Source organism: Vipera berus, assembly GCF_964194415.1.
Source record: "Vipera berus genome assembly, chromosome: W".
In the NCBI taxonomy this organism is placed as follows: domain Eukaryota; kingdom Metazoa; phylum Chordata; class Lepidosauria; order Squamata; family Viperidae; genus Vipera; species Vipera berus.
Window position 1 is genome coordinate 22,740,105 of NC_138210.1, and position 14,341 is coordinate 22,754,445.

General features: G+C 51.2%; 1 protein-coding gene across 4 annotated transcripts in view; it reads right to left on the minus strand.

Moving 5' to 3' along the window:
• Positions 1–14,341, minus strand: part of LOC308676208 (RNA-binding protein 33-like) — a 293,110-nt gene that overhangs the window by 119,137 nt on the left and 159,632 nt on the right. For all 4 annotated transcript variants that reach the window (XM_081341982.1, XM_081341985.1, XM_081341984.1 and 1 more), the window contains one exon: positions 4,057–4,344. In XM_081341982.1, the coding sequence (XP_081198108.1) occupies positions 4,057–4,344 (288 nt within the window). The remainder of the gene's footprint in view (positions 1–4,056; positions 4,345–14,341) is intronic.

Consider the following 14,341-nt stretch of genomic DNA (forward strand, 5'->3'; position numbering starts at 1 on the left):
CCCAACTGCGCACCAGGGCCGCATCTCAAAAAGAGAGACTCACACCCGACTATCTGGGGAACGGTGGCCTCCCGCGGGCACAAGGTCTCCCTCATAACCACAGCCACTCCCCCACCCCTACCCTGAGCCCGAGGCCGGTGTAGCACCCGGAAACCTGGTGGGCAAAGATCAACCAGAGGAATACCGCCCTCTGGGCCCAACCAAGTTTCCGTGATGCAAGCCAGGTCCGCCTGCTCACCCTCGACCAAGTCACGGACGAGAAGAGCTTTGTTAGCGACAGACCTGGCATTCAAGTACACCAGCCGGAGCTCAGGAGGCTGCACATCCTCACTCCCGGGACCTCGGGGCGGAGCCAGAGGGTCGGAGTGCCTCACCGCTTGTAAGCAGCGGAGAGACCTTCCCTGAGATCGATACGGCCCTCTGTTCCTCCACCTGCTGCCATTCCCTAACGTCGTGGGAATGGGTAATCCCACGACCAGCCCTGGAGCCCCAGAAGCAACCGACCCCCGCTCCTCCCCCCCGCGATCCGCCTCGGCACTGGCCTGAACAGAGGTTGTTGGACTGCCCCCCTCGTCCAAACAACCAAAAGAAGTACCCTCCCTCCTCCCTAACCCCCGAAAAAATTTCGACAAAAAACTAACCAGGGGCCTCTTGTTAGGTTTACGTCGGAGGCCCCTACCCGTGCCCAGCCATCTCTCAGGGTCCCAATAAGTGGGCCCTTCCTCGAGATTGTACGCGGCTAGAAAGGCGGGTCGCCCCCAGGAAGGGGGAGCACCCCTGAGGGCGAGCAAGTCCGTGGAGGAATACCTAAGATAAGGCATAAGAGCAGTCCAGATGCAGGCAGTCCATAGTCAGTAAGGAGGGTCTAAGCAGAGGGCAAATAGGTGTCCCGACCCTCCACCCAGCCACTGCCACTCGGCTGGGTGCACCCCCAGGACAGGCCAACCACCGTCCTCTCACGACGGTCGCAAGGCCTATTCCTGGGGGGGTGGTCTGAAGCACCCACCCTGGGTATAGCATGTCCCCTAGAGCTCTCACCTCTAGGGGCAGCAGATGTAAGTTCAAGCCACCCTCTCACGGTGGCTAATACCCAGGGAACTCTGAATCCTTTGGGGATGATATGTGGGTGACAATAAGCAATAGTCCGAAGGGAGAAGTATAGTAGTATAATAATCCATCGTAGTATGCCATCATAGTCTGCACTGCTAAACAGCCGAGTCCTCCGTTGCTCTGCCGTTCCAGAAGATTGTTCATGGCCACAACTCCATGGGCCCTCAGTTCTGCAGTCATTGGGGCCTTCCAGATTGTGGTCTACAGAGTCTAACTCCCTTAGGTCCATTGATTTCCCCCGCGCCCTGTCAAAATCCATTGGCACCGACCGGATCACAACAGGTGCCACGGAGAGCATAGGTCTTTCAAGGGACCGCTGGGCTCCATTGGGATCCACCGGAATTAACCGGCTAACCCAGGAACCTTCGGGGCCACCAGCAACAGTGAAGGTGCCAGGCCATCTGGAACCAGCAAAGCAAACAGGGGAGAAGACAAGTCGAGTGCAACACCACCGCTGAGCCACCAAGGCCGCTACCACCACCGGAGCGCCGCTGCAGACGCCGCCGCCATCGCTGCCGCCACCAGGACGCCGCCGGAACCAAAAACGATCCAGCCATTCCCGCCGCCGATGGAAAACGGGCCGAAAAGGCCCAGGCGGGAGCGGGCGAACAGTCGGGCGAACGATCGAGCGAGCAAACGGTCTAAAAAGAGCGGGCCAAAAGGCAGCAATCGATAACAAAGGCGGCCTAGAGCGGCCCGGGAGCAACGCCGCCGCCGCCGCCGTCGCCATCGAAGTGAGCCGAGAGCGCCGTCGCTGCCACAGCCGAAGGCAGACCGAGCCGACCACAGAAGCGGCCCGAGACGGCCCGAAAACGCCTCCGCCGAGACCGCCAACAGCCAGGAACCATCCGAAGACGCCGGCTCCGCCACCGCCAAAAACGCCGCCGCCGGCTGCCGAAAACGCCAAACGCCGCCAGAAACGGCCCGGAAAACACCCAAAGCAGCGGGAAGACGCCACAAACATCCAGTCCGGCAAAGCAGCAGACCAGCAGCCCAGCATTGTCCAGCTGCCTAGCTCGTTGCCATCACTATCACCCCAACACAGAGGGTATGAACACCCTTGGGGGGCTCCTGGGACGCCTGGTTTCTGGGACTTGCAGAGCTCAGCCTAACAGGTCCGCCTGCACGTCCGCCATCTTGAAAAAAATATTGCAAAAAATATTTCTCTATCTTCCTTGCATCGTCTTCATCTTCTGGATCCCAGGCAGTCACATCTGGTGGGTTATGCACTACAGCCCATAGTCCTTCCTTGCACAGAAGCAAGCAGCATTTTGTGGATCAGGAAACATAGTTTGTCCCATCTAACCGGGTTATCCAGGAGATGCCTGTTGACTGTTCTTGTGCCATCGTTTCAAATTGGATTGTTAACACAAACTCAGCAGATTCTTGATATGGTACTGTGTATACTAGCTCTCAGTACATTCCTGGGCCCATAACCAATGTCAGGAATTGTGCAGAGATTTCCTTGAGCTAACAAGAAGTTGCACAGACAAAAAAGAGTACTGAGAGCAGCAAAGTTCACACAGTAACCACACAGATACACTGAGGTGTGAAAAACAGAATACTTTACTTTGTGGTGTAATACAAAGCACAGTCAAAAATAAACAGTCCAGGTCATACACGTGTAAAGAACAGATAAACGATAGTAACAGTCCAAGGAGTATTCCAAATACAAAGTCTTCTTACCGGTCCAAAGGTCAAAACACAGTTGTTCAGGTTTAACACAGTAGCAAACCAACAATAGCAGTAACAGAGTAACTAACAGTGAAAAAACAGCGAGAGCAGAGAGAGAGAAACTACGTCCCTAGCTCCCTCTTATGGCCGTTGGGAAGCAAACACACCCTTGGCCAATCATCACATTTAAAGTGATACCATACATCATGGCTTATATATTTCCAACCCAACCAGGTAGGCTTAATCATATGCCTAACACTATCCATCAAATAAAAGCTGGGAAGAGTGGAGATGTAGGCCAGCAGAAAAATTGGTGGGAAGGAGTTTTCCTTAACTTCCATTTGCAATGCAAACATGCTGTATATTTTTAGACATGTGCAAAATAGCAATCTGACTTTTTACGTATGTACAACAGTACCATTCAGATTTAATAGTCATTGAGGCTTAATGTTCTGTTCCAGCCTACGACTGGCCCTGTTTGTGTGACAGGGACAACCCCTTTTTCCTTTTGACAAATTAATAGGAAAAAACCCAACCCAAATTTATTTACAGTTCAAAAATGATAAAGTCTTTCAAACAAAACAACAGCAGAATATTTTCTTCAATAAATGATTCAAAACATCAAACAAGAGTCAACAAAAAAGAGTCAAACAGATTAGCAAGAACAGACCAGGATTCTCTTTGAATGTCTCCAAACGGTTGCTTTCAGCAACCAGCACCGTCCACACCTTCCCCTTTTATTATCTGTCCCAAGGCGTGGCTTCTCAATGCCTTCTCCTTTCATTGAGTTTCCTCACAGATTTTCTCTGCTCTGCTCTGCTGGATTGCCTTCTGCTTCTAGCATCTCTGAACAGATTCAGCTGTGACTCTTCTGAGTCTGACACCTCGTACTCACACAGCTGAGCTTCATGAGGAACATGACTGGAGGGGCCAGGCTGAGAGTCCTGCAGTGCATCAGAGCCTCCCTGTGACACTGAAGGCTCTCCAAACGCCTCCTCCTCCTCCTCCTCAGATTCCTCAGACTCAGCTGCTGGGAGCACAGGCTGATACTGAAACACAACACTTAACAAACACTTCTTCTTCCTAAATGATAGGTTAAATCAAAACTTTTTAAAGTTCCTGAACATTTAAAAAGAACATATTTTGGCAGGTAATAACACTAGAACACAAGTACAGTAGAGTACAGAGTCTATCTCAAGTGACCTTTCCTCAAAACCACTGTTAAACGGAAGATAAGTACCCGAATGGGCCTTTGCTAGAAGGAACCCCTACCTCTGGTTCAGATAGGACCTCCGTTTTAGGTTGAGTCATGGGAATAACTGCTCTAGGCTTGGTCTCAGTCCTTCCCAGTTGGTTCTTGACACCTGTAAAAGGCCTTGTAACAGGTGTGGTGCTAGTAATCGGTTTCACTTGAGCAGCAGGAGCTGAAGTTCGTTGTTTGTTAGCAGCCTCAATAGCATGCAAAGGTGCTATTGGCAATTCACGCAAATTACTATTCCTTAGGGTAGATGACTGGATCTGCTGGTTTGGACGTTTTACAATGCTTTGCGTTGGTGTGTTCTGAAAGAAAAAAACTTATTAAAAACTTATCCTGTAACACGTATCTCAAATAAGTCAAAATTCAGGGTTACTCAATAGAGCAGAATTGATGTACAGTGAGGGAAAAAAATATTTGATCCCCTGCTGATTTTGTACGTTTGCGCACTGACAAAGAAATGATCAGTCTATAATTTTAATGGTAGGTTTACTTTAACAGTGAGAGACAGAATAACAACAAAAAAAATCCAGAAAAACGCATTTCAAAAAAGTTATAAATTGATCTGCATTTTAATGAGTGAAATATGTATTTGATCCCCTATCAATCAGCAAGATTTCTGGCTCCCAGGTGTCTTTTATACAGGTAATGAGCTGAGATTAGGAGCACTCTCTTAAAGGGAGTGCTCCTAATCTCAGCTTGTTCCCTGTATAAAAGACACCTGTCCACAGAAGCAATCAATCAGATTCCAAACTCTCCACCATGGCCAAGACCAAAGAGCTGTCCGAGGATGTCAGGGACAAGATTGTAGACCTACACAAGGCTGGAATGGGCTACAAGACTATCGCCAAGCAGCTTGGTGAGAAGGTGACAATAGGTGGCGCAATTATTTGCAAATGGAAGAAACACAATATAAATGTCAATCTCCCCCGGTCTGGGGCTCCATGCAAGATCTCACCTCATGGAGTTTCAATGATCATGAGAATGGTGAGGAATCAGCCCAGAACTACACAGGAGGATCTTGTCAATGATCTCAAGGCAGCTGGGACCATAGTCACCAAGAAAACAATTGGTAACACACTATGCCGTGAAGGACTGAAATCCTGCAGCGCCTGCAAGGTCCCCCTGCTGAAGAAAGAACATGTACAGGCCTGTCTGTAGTTTGTCAATGAACATCTGAATGATTCAGAGGAGAACTGGGTGAAAGTGTTGTGGTCAGATGAGACCACAATCAAGCTCTTTGGCATCAACTCAACTCACCGTGTTTGGAGGAGGAGGAATGCTGCCTGTGACCCCAAGAACACCATACCCACCGTCAAACATGGAGGTGGACACATTATGCTTTGGGGGTGTTTTTCTGCTAAGGGGACAGGACAACTTCACCGCATCAAAGGGACGAAGGATGGGGCCATGTACCATCAAATCCTGGGTGAGAACCTCCTTCCCACTGCCAGGGCATTGAAAATGGGTCATGGATGGGTATTGCAGTATGGCAATGACCCAAAACACATGGCCAAGGCAACAAAGGAGTGGCTCAAGAAGAAGCACATTAAGGTCCTGGAGTGGCCTAGCCAGTCTCCAGACCTTAATCCCATATAAAATCTGTGGAGGGAGCTGAAGGTTCGAGGCTGATGTTTAATGACTTGGAGAGGATCTGCAAAGAGGAGTGGGACAAAATCCCTCCTGAGCTGTGTGCAAACCTGGTGGCCAACTACAAGAAACATCTGACCTCTGTGATTGCCAGCAAAGGTTTTGTCACCAAGTACTAAGTCATGTTTTGCGAAGGGGTCAAATACTTATTTCACTCACTAAAGTGCAAATCAGTTCATAACTTTTTTGAAATGCGTTTTTCTGGATTTTTTTTGTTATTCTGTCTCTGTTAAAATAAACCTACCATTAACATTACAGACTGATCATTTATCAGTGTGCAAATGTACAAAATCAGCAGGGGATCAATTCCTTTTTTACCTCACTGTATCTTTTGGAGTGTTGGCTATTCCTGCCAGTTTGGTATCGTCTGCAAATTTGATGAGTTCCCATTTATCCCCTCATCCAAATCATTAATGAAGATGTTGAAGAGCACTGGGCCCAGAACAGAGCCCTGGGGCACCCCACTACACACTTCCCTCCATGTAGATGCAGTTCCATTGAAGACCACACGCTGAGTACAGCTGGTCAGCCAGCTACAAATCCATCTGGTGGTGATGCTGTCTAACCCACATTTTTCTATCTTATCAAGTAGTAGGTTGTGGTCTGCTTTATCAAATGCCTTACTGAAGTCCTAGTATCCACAGCATTCCTCTGGTTCACTAATGTTGTTACCTGGTCAAAGAATGCAATAAGATTTCTTTGGCATGATCTTTTTTTGACAAACCCATGTTGGCTTTTGGTAATGACTTTGTTTGCCAGTGGACTTACTGTTTCCTTGACATTTTTCTTATTGTTTATATGTTGAAAGAAACTTTTTAAATTAACTTTGACTTTTGTTGCAAGTCTTTGTTCATTCTGATCCTTTGCTTTCCTGAGTTCACCTTTGCAGATTCAGGCTATCTGCTGATACAGGTAATCCCTGAGTTACGGTCATTCGCATAACGCTTGTTGGAAGTTACATGATCAGTGCCCCCTAGTGTTTATGAGCAAATCCCAAAATTACAACTATTGCAGCACCACAGCAGTTGTTTGCCCTTACAAGCAACTGTCCGCAGAGGCTCTGCAATATTCACCCTATTCCTCTCCCTGCTCCTCACAACTGCTTCCCCCTCCCTTCCTGCCGCATTCACCTTGCAAAATCTGTCTCCTCTGCTGCAGTTTCTTTCTCTTTGAGGGAGAGGAGAGTCAGCTTGGAAATGCTTTTCGCACCGACAATTCTCTGGGGGGGGGAGAGAGTGTTTGCTTCGTTTGCAAGCCTATGGGGTAAAGCGTGGAATTGGAGTTGGCCAGGCACAGGAACCAATGCCGTCAATGGCCCAGGTGCGCTGCCTGCTCACGTGCACCAGCCTTAGTTTGATGGCAGGAACGAAGCCTTCAACTGATTGGCGAGGCATTGCGGGGTCAGATCCCTTGCACCTGCATCCAAGCTGGAAGCAGACGCAACCACCTGAGCAGCCATGATTCCCCCCTCCCCAGACTTTCAGCACCTATAGAGTGCTTTCAAACGCAGCCAGTCCCTGCTTTTGGAAGTGCTCCATAGGTGCTGAAACATTTTTTATCCCAACGGAGATCTGGCAGAGATTGCAAGCTCCATATGCCTGGAATGGGGCACTTGAGAAACGGAGCGCTCCTTTCTGTGCAGTCACACAGGATGCTTCAAAACGCAGGGAATCCCTGTTTTGAATAGCCCCACCAGAGCACAAACACTCCACAATCCACAATGCCAAATCCTAACCCCCACCCCAGGGCATCCACATTCTTTCACTAACCTCCTTTCCAGCTCCGTTCTCCATGTGCAGGGCAACAAAAGTTTGTGGGACTAAAAAAAAGATCAATCCGACTTTCCAACTTCTCACAAAAAAAAAAGATCTCGCAAAGTTGGAAGGTTTGATTGAACTTTTTCTTTTACCGGTAGTCCCACAGGCTTCTTTTGTTGCCCTGCATGTGGTGGTGAAGAACGGAGCTGGAGAGGAGGTTAGTGAAGGGACGATTTGGGGAAGCGAGGGAAGATGGGGAAGGGTCTGTTCTGGCTGCTGCTGCCTCACTCCCCCAGCATCAGGGCTTGGAGGCTTGTTTTCGCCAGAAAGGTGGTTCCGCCCCAGGCACCTGATAGACCCTGAGAGGTTCCAGACGGAGCTTGGGACATTTCCTGCTTCCCTTGCCCACAACTCTGCCAAGGTCCTAGTGGTAGCCTGGGAGAGGGCTGCTGCCAGGGCCTTGGATCGAGTCGTGCCTTTGTGGCCTCTGACCCAGCGCAGATCCCGGGTAGCCCCCTGGTTTACCGAGGGACTCCGAGAGATGAAGCGCCGGAAAAGATGCCTAAAGAGCTGTTGGAGGTCCAGCAGATCCGAATCTGATCAAACACGGCTAAGAACTTGTTTTAAGTCTTACCTAGTGGCGATGGAAGCGGCAAAGCGTGTTTACTTTTCCGCTCTCATTGCGTCCGCAGATAACCGCCCAGCCGCCCTGTTTAGAGTGACCCGCTCACTGCTTAATCAGCGACCGAGGGATGACCCCTTGCAGGGTAGGGCTGAGGAATTTGTACAGTATCTGCAGGACAAAATCGCTCAGATCCGGACTGGTTTGGACTCCGACTGGGCGGAATCCGACGGAGTGGAGAGGGCAGGTCTTGATCATACCATTTGGGGTGAGTTTGACCCTGTGACTTTGGATGATGTGGACAGGATTATGCATAGGCTGAGCGCTGCAACTTGTTTATTGGACCCATGTCCCTCCTGGCTGGTTTCGGCCGCCGGGGAGGTGACAGGGGGCTGGCTACAGGCAGTTGTCAATGCTTCATTGACAGAGGGTGTCTTCCCCTCCACTTTAAAAGAGGCAGTGGTAAGGCCCCTCCTCAAGAAGCCTGCTCTGGACCTGGCCTCGTTGAATAACTATCGTCCTGTCTCCAACCTTCGCTTTGTAGCGAAGGTTGTCGAGTGTTGTGGCGCATCAGCTTCCGCAATTCCTGGATGAAGCGGACTATCTGGACCCGTACCAGTCCGATTTCAGACCCGGTTACAGCATGGAAACGGCATTGGTCGCACTGGTAGATGATCTCTGGCGGGCCCGGGACAGGGGTTGCTCCTCTGTCCTGGTCCTACTTGACCTCTCAGCGGCTTTTGATACCATCAACCATGGTATCCTGCTGCGACGGCTCGAGGGGTTGGGAGTGGGAGGCACTGGTTTACGGTGGTTCTCCTCCTACATCTCGGGCCGTTCGCAGTTTGTAGTGGCAGGGGGGCAGAGATCTACCCCGAGGCCCCTTTCTTGTGGGTTTCCTCAGGGGTCGGTTCTCTCCCCCCTCCTGTTCAACATCTATATGAAGCCGCTGGGTGAGATCATCTGTGGCTTTGGGGTGAGGTATCACCAATATGCCGATGATACCCAGTTGTTTATCTCCACCCTGAGCCAACCCAGTGATGCCCTTGACGTGATGTCCCGGTGCCTGGAGGCGGTGCAAGTCTGGATGGGAAGGAACAGGCTCAGGCTGAACCCCTCCAAGACCGAGTGGCTGTGGATATCGGCATCTCATACTGTCCAGATACCCAGTTGTTTATCTCCACCCTGAGCCAACCCAGTGATGCCCTTGACGTGATGTCCCGGTGCCTGGAGGCGGTGCAAGTCTGGATGGGAAGGAACAGGCTCAGGCTGAACCCCTCCAAGACCGAGTGGCTGTGGATATCGGCATCTCATACTGTCCAGCAGGTTCCATCTCTTCTTATGGGGGGGTTATTGCCCCCCTCAGAAAGGGCCCGCAACTTGGGTGTCCTCCTGGATTCACGGCTTAATTTGGAAGACCATCTGGCTGCCGTGACCAGGGGGGCTTTTGCACAGGTTCACCTGGTACGCCAGTTGCGCCCCTTTTTGGACCGAGATGCCCTATGCACGGTCACCCACGCCCTTGTCACTTCTCGCCTGGATTACTGCAATGCTCTCTACATGGGGCTGCCCTTGAAGTGCACCTGGAGGCTTCAACTGGTGCAAAATGCAGCCGCGCAGGTGCTTATGGGAGTATCTCGATACTCCCATGTTACACCACTCCTGCGCGAGCTGCATTGGCTTCCGGTTGCCCTCCGGGTACGATTCAAGGTGCTGGTAATTACCTTTAAAGCCCTACATGGCTTAGGCCCGGGGTACTTGCGAGACCACCTGCTGCCAATGTCAACCTCCCATCGCCCGGTTCGCTCCCACAGAGTTGGCCTCCTCAGGGTTCCGTAGGCCAGGCAATGCCGGCTGGCGGCCCCCAGGGGGAGAGCCTTCTCTGTGGGCCCGCCGACCCTCTGGAATGAACTGCCTCCGGAGCTGTGGACGGCCCCCGACCTTCGATCCTTCCACCGTGACCTGAAGACATGGTTGTTCCAACAAGCGGGCCTGGACTGACCATGGTTTTTGATTTGGTTTTTATTGTGTAAATTGTCCCGTATTTCTTATATTCATTGTTTAATTCTTTTTTAATTTTTGTATTTTATGTCTCTTAATTTTTATTGTTGTGAGCCGCCCTGAGTCCTTAGGGAGAAGGGCAGCATATAAATTTAATAAATAAATAAATACAAAGCCGTTTCTCAAGCCCCTTCCTGTCGAAAACAAGCCTCCTGAGCGAGCGCGTCTTGCTCTTTGGCTCTGTTTTTGCCTGGAAGAGGCTTGAGAAACGGCTTTTCCCGGCAAAAATGGAAAAGAAGCTCGCTCTGGAGTCTTCTTTTCGCCAGGAAAAAGCCATTTCTCAAGCCCCTTCCTGGCGAAAATGGTGTTGTGATTCAGGGTCAGCCTGTGGGTTCGGCAGTTGGGTCGGACGACTCAGAGGAGGAGGAGGGGGGTGTTGAAGAGCTTGCTGATGATGGCCTTGAGGCTCCGCAGAGCCCTCAGCCAGGCCCCTCCTACCTGGTCACGACGCAGACCCAGCTGTGTGAGCCTGACAGCGTGGATGAAGATGACCCACAGCTGGCCCTGTTCAAGGACGCCCGACGCAGGAGGCAGTCAATCAGGAGTAAACAGAGGAAGGCAATGGGGCACCTCAGAAGGAGGCAGAGAGAAGCCACGCCCTGAACTGTTTAAAAGGGGAATGCGTGGGAGGGCTGGTTTGCTGAAGGCAAAAGTTTGAATAGTTCCTGTTTCATGGTTTGTGTTTGCTCTCTTTGTTCTGTTTATGTTTTTATGTTAATAAATTTGGTAGGCTTAGTTCCAGCCTCTTGCCTTCTTGTAAAAGGGGTTGTCCCTGCCTTTTCTGCAGGGCCGGTAGCAGGCTGGTACAGAACAGTTTGCCTTGAGCCTCCCACCCCTTACTATTATTATGGAGCAGCTACGTGCTGAGAATGCCCAGCTCGCCCAGCAACTCACTTTGTTGGCAGCTCAGGTGGCTCAACTGCAAGCTCAGGTCCATGCTGTACCCCCACCATCACCCCCACCCAGGAGAAAATGCCAAGTTACGATGCCAGATAAATTTACTGGCAATCCAGAACTGTTTCCTGCTTTCCTGGGACAATGCCAGCTCTTTATCAGCGTGAGAGCAGCTGATTTCCCCACTGACCGGGATAAGGTGGGGTTTGTGTTAAGCCTTCTTTCGGATGATGCAGCTCGTTGGGGCACGCCTCTGCTGGCTCAACCTAGTCCATTGCTGGACAACTTTGTGGGGTTTTGTGATCATATGCGTCTGATGTATGAGGACCCTATAAAGATGCAGACTGCTACTCGACGCCTGAAAGCTCTGAGGCAGGGCTATATCAGCGATTTTCGGCTGCTTAGCCAGGAATCCGCCTGGAATGAGGCTGCGCTTGTGGATGCCTTCAGGGACTGATTGTCGGAGGAGATGTTGGATGAGCTGGCCCGTGTGGATATTCCCTCAGACCTGAATGGGTTGATCCATCTCTGCCTGCGGATCGATGCTCGGTTGCCACCCCACAGACCCCTGCAGCCCCTGTTGTGCGTGAGCCCCCAGTTCAAAGGGAGGAGCCAATGGAGCTGGGTGCCGCCAGGTCTCGTCTATCGGTGACTGAAATGAACAGACGACGATCGGGGGGTTGTGTTTTTATTGCGGGGACCCTGGACATTTGGCTGCTTTTTGCCCAAAGAAGCGACAGCGGGCATCGGTGACCGAGTCTGCCCCGAGAAAGTCCCCTACTTTTCTGTCGGGAAACGCCCCAAGCCCGATCTAGACGGTGTGATAGATCGGGCGTCCCACAACAACACTGAGCGACGTCTTTCCGATGCTGCCTGTGGACCTCCACGGCATCTGATATCTGAGGCACGTCTGATCCTTCCTGGCAAGCCAGAGGGGATTCCAGTCCATGCCTTAATTGACTCTGGGGCCACCACAAATTTTATGGACTCAGCATTTGTGGCCAAATGGGCTGTTCCCCAGTGCCCGGTGGATCCGCCCATGTTAGTGGAGACTATCGATGGTCGAGTGCTCCTGTCTGGGCCAATTACGGCCGCCACGCAACCATTATGTATGGCCATCAGTTCCCATGTGGAGGCCATCCAGTTCTATATCACCTCAGATCTGCACTTCCCCGTGGTCTTGGGACTGGCGTGGCTCCGGGCGCATGACCCACAGATCTATTGGTCACAGAACTTGGTCACCTTCCCAAGCTTGCAGTGCGTGGACCACTCCCGCCATATCTGTGCCGGCCAGGTGGAGGGTTCCCCAGGGGTTTCCTTGCCTCCCGAACTGTCCGACTTTGCTGATGTGTTCAGCGAGACAGAGGCGGATCAATTACCCCCGCACAGGCCCTATGACTGCCCCATTGATTTAGTCCCTGATGCGCCTCTCCCAGTGGGGCGTTTGTACTCCATGTCGGACCGGTGAGAATGTTAGATCACTGATATTTAGGACCGTTACCAGTCGAGGCTGTCATCAATCCGGTTGCCTATCGCTTAACTCTGCCACGTTCCCTGCGCGTGCACCCAGTCTTTCATCGGTCTCTGTTGGTCCCAGAGCAACTGGCCTGTCCACTCCGCCGAGCGGAACCTCCCCCATCAGGACCTCGTGATGGAGACAGCACCCCCAAGTACGAGGTCGCCAGCATCAGGGACTCCCGTTGGCTGAAATGTCGTTTCCAGTACCTGATTGAATGGAAAGGTTACGGACCAGAGGACTTCACCTGGGAGGACGCGACCGCCGTTCATGCCCCTGCTTTGGTGTCCGCTTTTCATGAACAATTTCCATCCCGACCGCATCCGGATCGGCAGACCCGGGGGACGGGCCCTGCGGTGCGGGATAGTGTTGTGATTCAGGGTCAGCCTGTGGGTTCGGCAGTTGGGTCGGATGATTCAGAGGAGGAGGAGGGGGGTGTTGGAGAGTTTGCTGAGAATAATATTGAGGCTCCACAGAGCCCTCAGCCAGGCCCCTCCTACCTGGTCACGACGCAGACCCAGCTGTGTGAGCCTGACAGCGTGGATGAAGATGACCCACAGCTGGCCCTGTTCAAGGACGCCCGACGCAGGAGGCAGTCAATTAGGAGTAAACAGAGGAAGGCAATGGGGCTCCTCGGAAGGAGGCAGAGAGAAGCCATGCCCTGAACTGTTTAAAAGGGGAATGCGTGGGAGGGCTGGTTTGCTGAAGGCAACCGTTTGAATAGTTCCTGTTTCATGGTTCGTGTTTGCTCTCTTTGCTCTGTTTATGTTTTTATGTTAATAAATTTGGCAGGCTTAGTTCCAGCCTCTTGCCTTCTTGTAAAAAAGGTTGTCCCTGCCTTTTCTGCAGTGCCGGTAGCAGGCTGGTACAGAACAAATGGAGCCAAAGTGCACCTCGCTCTTATTGAGAGCAATCCTACAAAAACAAGCGTCCAGAGCGAGCCAGCCTTATTGAGAGCTATCCTGTCAAAACAGCCTCCCTCCGGAGGATTGTTTTTGCCAGGAAGAGGCTTGAGAAATGGCTTTTTCTAGCGAAAATGGAGCCACAAAGCGAGGTGCTCCGTTTCTAAGCATGCATTTGCATGCAGATGGAGCTTCCAGTTTCCCCAAGGTCTCTGTCCTGGTGAAAATTGTTCTGGCAGTGGCGGAAAGGAGTTGGGGGCAGGAGCAAACAAGACGAGAGTTCAAGCTCACTCTCTGCAAAAGAGTATCAGTGCCTGAACTTACGCGATATTACGGGCACCCAGGAGCTTTCATCGACTCTCCTCTCCCTCAAAGGCAGAAACCACGGCAGAGAGGAGACAGATCTTTTCAAGCTAAGTGAGTCCAGCACAGCAGGAAGGGAGGGGGAAGCATGAGGTATCTTAATGGATGGGGGAGGCCTTGGGGGCCTATTCCATCACTAGGCCCCCATGCCCTTCCCCACGCTGAGATAACTCATGTGCACTTAACAAGCCACGTGCATCTTAACGAGCAAGGAAGTGATCTCATTCAAAGTACGAGATTCACTGTACAAGTTTTTGAGTTACAAGTGGAATAGGCAGGCTCCATTACACTCGTAACTCGAGGACTACCTGTACTCTGCCTTAGATATCTGTCCCTCTTTCCATTTTTTGTACTTGTCCTTTTTGTCTTTCAGTTTATCAAAGAGATTTTTGTGCAACCATACTGGTTTCTTCTTGGATTTCTTGTTTTCTCTTTTTCAGTAGTGTTGTGTTGGACTGGGCTTTTATAATCATATTTTTCAGTGTTTCCCACGCTTCTTGAGTTGTTTTCCCCTTTAGGATTTTCATCCATGGATTT